The sequence below is a fragment of the Prunus mume genome, linkage group LG6, assembly GCF_029339155.1.
Source record: "Prunus mume cultivar Tortuosa linkage group LG6, ASM2933915v1, whole genome shotgun sequence".
Taxonomy (NCBI): domain Eukaryota; kingdom Viridiplantae; phylum Streptophyta; class Magnoliopsida; order Rosales; family Rosaceae; genus Prunus; species Prunus mume.
This window is the reverse complement of record NC_142703.1, coordinates 3011729-3020224: the sequence shown is the minus strand read 5'-3', so window position 1 is coordinate 3020224 and position 8496 is coordinate 3011729. Positions and strand designations below refer to the sequence as shown.

The window sequence follows — 8496 nt, the reverse complement described above, 5'->3', positions numbered from 1 at the left end:
GTAATTTGTTGTTTTTTTGGAAGTATATGGGGACAAAGCCTATAAGGTGTTTGACGAAATGCCCCAAAGAGGAGGCAGAGTATGCGGCAATGCCAATAAGGTGTTTGATAAAAGTCTTCTAAGAGAACGTGGAGGGGCAAAGTTGTGAGGGCAGTTGAGCTTAAGTCTGTTTAAAATAAAGGAAGAAGAAGAAGAAGAAGAATTTGGCTTGATTTTATTTTATTTTATGTTTCTTTTTATGAATAAAAATATGATTTGATTTGAAGCCTTGGTAGTAATGTGCATGCATTTACGGTAGACATGGGGTCACTCACTAATTGTACGGTTGTGGTTGGTTGGCTTTGGATGTTACATAGGCAAATCTTCATAAACTCCCAAGTTACATTTTAGGTTTTTTTTTCTTCTGCCGACTGCAACTTTCGGCCGCCGAAATCTAACGGAAAGCATATCAGCTTTTAAAACACGTGTGATAATGAAAATGAACTCATGAGCCGCTTTGTTTAAGTGGCAGAGATGTAAAATGAAAGGACAAGTAATACGATTGATGGCAAAAGGTGGTAAACCGAAGGAATGAGTAAAAACCTAAATGAGTTCAAGGCTAGAATTCTACTTTATGTCGTTAATACAACAAATTCGCTATGCGCTATATTGCTATTGTCTCTCGTACATTAATCTCCTTGCAACGCTTCGCCAACAAAGGTTGGTTGAGTTGGTAAGGATTGTTCTCTTCGCTATTAAGGCTTAAGTTCGAGTTCCGTTGCTGACAATCTCTCTTGGTGAGTAATTTGTAAAAACAAAAAAAAAGGGCTAAGACTCCCTCTGTAAGTCTTCAAAGAGACCTTGATATGCCTTAGTTCTGGGATGGGGTAGCCTCCCCTCCCCCTAAACTTTTTTTAACCAAAATAAATAAATTCTCTTTGCAATGCTTCAAACTCCCCTTCTATTGAGGGACACCCTTTATGATTTTTTACGATTTTTTTCAACGATCTAAACTATCTATTTTTCAAATCTTCATTCATAAATCTTCCTTTATTAAAATCATGCAAATTGAAAATCATTAAGGCATCTAATTGAGACCAACAAAATAGAAGAACACAGTGCTTTAAAAAAAGACTATACTAACAACCACCTAATTGAGTGGTCAAATGATTTCGGATTCAAGTGATTTTTTGCAAAGACGATCTTTGAGATAATATCTAAAAACTAGACGGTTCAAATCATTGAAATACAATATGTGGTGGGTTCTACAAAAATGTCTTTCAAATAAGCTTATATATAAAGGGCTCTTGTTTGAGAATTATTAAATGAAAATTAAAATTGAGAAGATGTGATTATCAAAATTTCAAATAATGCATCTTTTAAATGACGAGTACAATACTTGTCTGTTCATTTTCCCAAACAAGGTGTTAGTAGCTATATGCACTCGGGACGAATTTTGAGGTAGTAGGCTTAAGCATGGGATCTAGGTAGAGGCTGGATTGCCTTTAAAGTTTTGAGGATCCTGTGCGAAATTTAAATTGGAACCCTCACATGATCTAATATAAAAATACTAAAAAAATATATATCATGAATTGATGCCATGAATAATAAAATTAATGAGAACAAATATTTTTCACGAAGACATAGTGGTGAAGTATAGTTATCTTGTTTTAGTGGTCATTGGTTCAATGCTCCTTCACTACAATGTGATGCTTATCCCTTTATTTTGGTACTTTTGGTCAAGGCTTGTCGTTGTGAAAAAATCACTTGCAAGTTGTGAAAAATTTCCCATGTGATCTTATCTGTGATATCTGTTGTGATTAGACTTAGGGAATTCTTTTGGGAGTCTAGATTGTATCTATCTTGATTAAGGTTGAGTTCTTGATATGCGTGCCATTGTGACGCAACCAAGTTATCAGAATTCCATACCTGTTGATGTGGCTTGCTGGTTTGCAATCAGTTTTTACATTCAGAACCAAAGGACAACACGCTCTCAACCATGGCATATATACTTGTGAATTGTCAACATCAGGTTACCAATCTCTGAAGAAACTTTGGAGATAACGGGTGCACCAGGCGTGAATGATTCTTTCTTGGACCATCTCTACAAAATCCTGAAGTCATCCCCTCCTAGTTGCACCCATTAGTCCACGTGTCATATGAATGGTTGACCAAAGTCAACATTGACATTATTATCTGCGATAAATCACTGATTGTCATTATCCCTAATAGCTATAAGGTCCCTTCCACATCAAGCCTCAAAACGACAAGCCCCACCGAATCGTCATAAAGAATATTGAACGTGGACAAGCTTAGGGTCCGTTAAAGTCTGCACAATGGGTTAGCTCGGCCAAACCAAGTAGGTTTAGATTTAACAGCAACCTACAACTCTTGATTAATTTTATAAACATTCATATTATGTGGTAGACTTTTTGTTAATTTTCCATCTATGGCAATATTCGCCCAACTATGGGCCTGACTTAGTCAACCTTTTGACCAAGTTTGATCGATGTATCCATCTATGGTAGGAGTTCAACTTCAGGATTTTATATTTTGATTGTTTTTTTATTTATAAAAAAATAGAGAAAGCATAGAATAATACGACCAGATACGTGTTAGAGTATGAATGGACGATAAAGTTAATATTTCTCCGTTCTAAAAAATAATATTAATAAATATCTTTTTATATTATAATACGTGACTGTACTACGTGTACATATTACTATAATTACTCTTTTTGGGGGTGAGATGTTTGAGTTTGATTGTAAACTGGTTATGGAGTTTCGTAGACCACCACTAGGGTGAATGTGGGAGGGGAGACGTGCTTTGACTGTACTATTGAAAAAAAAACCCATAAAATAATCAATAAAAAACGAACAAACAAACAAAACCCAATAGTTCATTTTGAATATTTCAATTTGAATTTTTATGCCATGTCCTATTAAAGAAATGGGATGTGTAGCACATGCATTTTACACCATCGGCAAAACCACTATAATAACAGTCCTACATGTGAACTACATTTTCGTCAACTACCCTACCCAAAAAAGAAAAAGAAAAAGTCCTCAATTTCTTCAATTCAATCGAAGAAAATATGATTTGAAATTCAATCTATCCTTTCACTTATATTATGTAATTTATTTGATCAAACAAAAGTGCGCGATAAATAAACGGGATTTAAATTAAAATTCTAAGTTCGAAATCCCCAACTCTCATTAATAAAACGAAAAAAATCCGTAGTTCACAACATCATAAGTAGGGGGTTGACATTTTTTTTGGGTGCATTCATAAAAAAGAATATTTATGCAATTGGTTGCACTGTTGCACAACAACCATGAAGGTTTTTTTTCAAAAAATTTAAATACAAAGTGATAATTGTATTGGCGCATATTGACTGAACTACACAAACTTTGAACCATGAAATGGTAGAGTCAAGCATTAACAAAAAATAAAATAAAAAGCATCGCAATTTCCTTGACTTTTCATCTATTGATCCTTTTTGGACCAAGGAAACCTTCCAAAAGCAATCTTCGAGAATAGATGAAGAACAATAATTAAAATGTACAGAAATATTCATTATTGTTTTGCTGTTGTGCTCCCATATATGCTTTGAATATTAAAATCCAAAAAGATGCCAATTAGAACGTGAAGTGTAACAAACAAATTGAACAGGACTTAATTTATTAGGCAGGAGAATTTTTCAGAATTCCCACCATTTAAATTAATAGGACATAGCATTGCTCTTGTTCACAATTACAATATAAATTAATGTAAGCAAAGTCGCACCAAACATGATGATGCATGAACTAGTTGCCCAAGTTACCTTTATCGAGTTGGGTTTTACTTCTTCATCTCAATCTATTAGTAATTATAATATAGTACTGGAGTATGAATACGCTGTATAATTCGTCCACGTATTATAATATAAGGATATATTTATTGATTTTATATTTTAGAAGTGAGAAATTTTAATTCTGTTATCCACTCATATTATAACACGTGAACATACTCCAATACTGTAATTTCTCTAATCCGAGTCGAGGAAAAAACTATGGAACTAAACCCACCTGAAAAAGTAGATGACTAAGGAATAATTAAGAATAATACTTTTCCATTCCCATAATATAAAAAAAGAAAAAGGAAAAGAATATACTTGTGCAATTAAGCCCATGTTGCCAAATTGCCAATTACGGGCTAATCACTGAAGCCCAACAGTACTTAGTACTATAAGCTATTCCAAGCATTACATGTCGGCATATAGTCTTGCAATGGAGAACTCAATTCAAACATGAACTCTCTCTCTCTCTCTCTCTCTCTCTCTCTCTTTCAATCTCTCTCTCCCCGAAAGAAGTACACCGACAGAAGCCTGCTGTGTGTGAACACAGTCTCCACCACCTTATAGTCGGTTTATGCGATCTACATTTTGGGGGGTTTGGGCATAAATCACATCTAAAATAAGAAATTGCAAAACCACAAGTTTTAATTGCACAAAAAAAGAAAAAGAAAAAAGAAGAAAAAGAAAAAAAGAAAAAAAAGAAAAAAAAAAGAAAAAGAGAAAAACTCAATAAAGGTGCATGGTATTCGATGAACCAAGGTCTCTGAAGAATAGGAACAGCCAGCTGCACTATTTTAATGGCGGCTCGTCAAGTTTGAATTGTGTATCACCATATATATATAGCCGTTGCTCTCAAAAGGGTCTTCATAATTTGTCAAAACTCGATCTGGGTCAGCCTGAATTTCCTCGAATATCATCATCAATCATCGCCATCATTTCAGATTGAATTAGCTGAGAGCAGCTGGGGTTTACATGTGCTTGCTGAAGGTGGCGAACCAGAGGAGCTCAGGCGGTCAATACGACAGGTTCGAATCTTCAAACGACGACGACCATGGCGAAGAAGCCTACACATACGAAGAACAGCCACAAGCTGCTGCTAGAAATATTGATCATGAATTAATGAACCAATTACCTCACCAGAACGTTTCGCCGACAATGTTTTTGGGGTACAGTCGGCCAACGGAGATGTCGGCAATGGTATCTGCTTTAACACATGTCGTTTCTGGACAGAGAGGCAGTGACAGCTGGGGACATATTGGAGGCGGTGGAGTTACGTCTAGTTTTGGCCAACTTTATTCTTCTTCTTCTTGTGCTTCTCCTTCTGCTTCTCCTTTGTCAGCTTTTTCATCTACTTCTGGTCCCTCTCCCTCTGGTTCTCGTAATTGGGTTGGCCAAAAACGAGGGCGTGAAGAAGATTTAGCTGCTGCTGCTGCTGCTGCTCAGGCCCAATTCATGGAATCTGCTAACAGAGTTTACAGAGGAAGCTATGGTGATTTCAGAGCAACAACACAAGCTGAGTCTTCATCTGGTGCAACAGGTCTGTTTTCAATCATCCAAATCATCAACTTTCATTCACTTCTTCTATTTGTTTTCCTAATTTGAACTTGCTTTTTCTTTGATTTTATCTTCTAAAAACATCAATGCTTCTGCAAAAAGTTTGAAGCAAAATATTTTGGTCTTCAAGTTCATCATAAACTCTAGCTTGTTCTGAACTTATTTATCTAAACAATCTTTAATCCTAGACAATTTCTTCCTCATCCTTTCGTTTTTTTTTTCCTTTTTTGTTAAGATTTGAAGAGTATTCTACATAAAATAACAGTAAATATTATTATTTTCCCTAAGTTCTTGCTGATATGATAACATGCTAATATCTGTTTCTGATATTGCATGCTGCATACAGTTTGTTGTAAACTTAGCATAAGTAAGGAAGATTAGAACTTCTAATCTATCAACTTTCTAGAGAAGAATATTACAATCCACCTTCAAAATTATTCTTAAAAAAAAAAAAAAAAAAAAAAGACAATGAAACAGTGTCTTCCACCATGTAAGCTTACCATCTCAATATGGTATAACTTATATATATACAATATATAAATCTTCTTATTCCAATACTAATTATCAACATATTTTTACATACAGTGACAGAAGAAGCTACGAATGCTGTCACCACCACGACCACCGCCTCCGCCGCCACCGCAGCCTCTGCCGTACCATCCACACCATCAAGTTCAGAAACTGTTTCATTTGAAGAGCCCGGAGAGAGGAGGAGGAGATACAGGGGAGTGAGACAAAGGCCATGGGGAAAATGGGCAGCTGAGATACGTGATCCACATAAGGCTGCAAGAGTCTGGCTTGGCACTTTCGACACGGCGGAGGCCGCCGCTCGAGCCTACGATGAAGCTGCTTTAAGATTCAGAGGAAACAGAGCCAAACTCAACTTCCCGGAAAATGTCAGGCTTGTACATCCCCAACCACAGGCACCAAATCTCCAAAACTTCAATTCAGATTCTGCACGAACCAATTTAGCTCCAATCTTATCTGCTCAGCCATTGCAGCCACCACCACAACCACCACAACAACTTTACCAGCCCCAACCCTTTCATGGCTCCTCTGACTTTCTCAGAGACTACTTTGACTACTCTCAGTTGCTTCAGAGCTCCACTGACTTCCATGCACAGCAGCAACAACAACAACAACAGCCTCCAAATTTGCTACAGCAAATGTACTACAATTCCCAACTGGCTTCACTTCAATCTTCCTTGTTAAATCCACCATCATCCTCCAGTTCCTCTTCTACATTGCCATCCTCTGCTTCTGCCTCTGCTTCATTTCCTCTGTTCTTCTCTGATCAGAATCAGCAACTTGGTTTCTTCCGTCCACCGCGAAATCAGACTAATCCCGGTGGTTCTTCTGATTTCCCAGCACCACCTTGGTCACAGTCCGGCAACAACCCATCCTCTTCCGGTTAATACTTTCATGAACAATTTTTTTTTCCTTTATTTTATTAATTAGAGCATTTTCTTGTCACTAGGTTTTTATTTTTAATATATTATATAAATATACCCCTGTATTTTGCACGTAGTTTTGTTCTAGTTGTTTATGTCATCCTAGTATTGTAAAGCGAAACACAAACAGCAAAGAGAATATATAATGATAAAGCAAAGAGATAGAAACAAGGCAGTACTTAGGATTTAGGTGTAGTTTGTTCTCAGAAGATTTTATGTCTACATTCTTTTCTCAGTGACTATCTATGGAAAGATGTTGAAATATTTTTTTAACCTCTCTGCATTTTGCTTTACATCCAGAGATCAATTAAAGAATGCTTTTTTCCATTTTGTTTGTAAATAAAATAATTTTTTGTGCTGATGTTGATCTTGATTCGTCATGGTTATCCTTTGCGTTATGGGAATTCATCTTATGCTCCTTCGTGAATTTACCAATATACCCTGTTTGTGTTGATCTTCACACCTAAAACTGTGGATGACGATCAGATGAAACTAGAATAGCATATAATTTGTTCATGATGGATCCTATCCAAAATATGAAGGGATATGAATGAGACTGAAACCCACCAAGATTTATGGTGGGTTTTTTTAATTTGTTTTTTTTTTCTGGTATCACATCTTACAACCAATTTTAGGTTAGGTTCAGGTCATTACGAGTTCGACTCAAGCCTAACAAGAACTTTTTTTCTTTTCTTTTCGATACAAGCGATATTGAAGGAGAAGGAAATCGAATCTAGAACCTCAGATGCATTAGTAAATACTTGTAACCACTTGAGTTACAAACCTCTTACGAGCCTAACAAGATTATGTAAGAGATAAAAATTTGTAATATTTTCTAGTTGGGCAAGACATGAACATGAAAAGGGGAATAACCGAATTTAACATTTTTAGTTGATAGTTTCTTTAAATTAATGGCCTTAGTGGTTAACAAGTAAGTAGAGTACTATTTTTGTCGTTAACATTTTATTTCAAGAATTCAAAGGGAATAAGGAATTAGAATATTGGAACACTTGAATCAGTCCTTCATTTGACCAGTGGATATGGTTTAATTTTTCTTAGAATTTTTTTAGAAATAGGATCACATTAGGTCATCCATGCCATAAGCTTCCTATGAATTGACGATTCAAAGCCTAAATTTCAATTAACATGTAGAGCAAGCTTCAACAACTGTTTTTTCTTCATTATTTTATGGAAAGAGTGCTTGCCCTTAGTCTATATAATTATGATATTGAGGAAAAATCTCTATAAATCTTATCGTTTTTCTTTTTAGTTTTCCGAATGATTATAAATTGTTCTTTATAGTAGAAGATCAAGTATCATTATGTGACTAACTTTAAGGGATATTTTCATTATTATATATAGCCCATTTTAGTCCTACAATTCATGTTTTTACTTAGTAAGGTAATCTGCTATCTATTTAGGATTTTACATTTAGCTTGCATCAAGGGGAGCAGATAATCTTGTTGAGCAAAAGACGTGAACTATTGCTTTGTGTTACAAGTGAAAATGTTTGTATGTGGACGAAACGACACCTTTAATGTTGGTCACAATGACCAATTTAAATGGAGATTTGACGCAATGCGATGAGAATGAACAAATTGATGTGTGGACCAAAATAGTAAGGAGTACATTGATTGATTTGAAAATTTAGGAACTCAAATAAGAACTTTTGAAAAG

The 8496-nt window shown here is 35.5% G+C and overlaps 1 protein-coding gene across 1 annotated transcript; it reads left to right on the top strand.

Moving 5' to 3' along the window:
- The first annotated feature begins 4585 nt into the window (after positions 1–4585).
- On the top strand, positions 4586–7092 carry LOC103336240 (ethylene-responsive transcription factor ABR1). The gene is made up of 2 exons (XM_008239282.3): positions 4586–5351; positions 5954–7092. The coding sequence occupies exons 1-2, from the start codon at positions 4787–4789 to the stop codon at positions 6781–6783; spliced, it is 1395 nt and encodes a 464-aa protein (XP_008237504.3). The 5' UTR covers positions 4586–4786; the 3' UTR covers positions 6784–7092.
- Positions 7093–8496: the final 1404 nt, after the last annotated feature.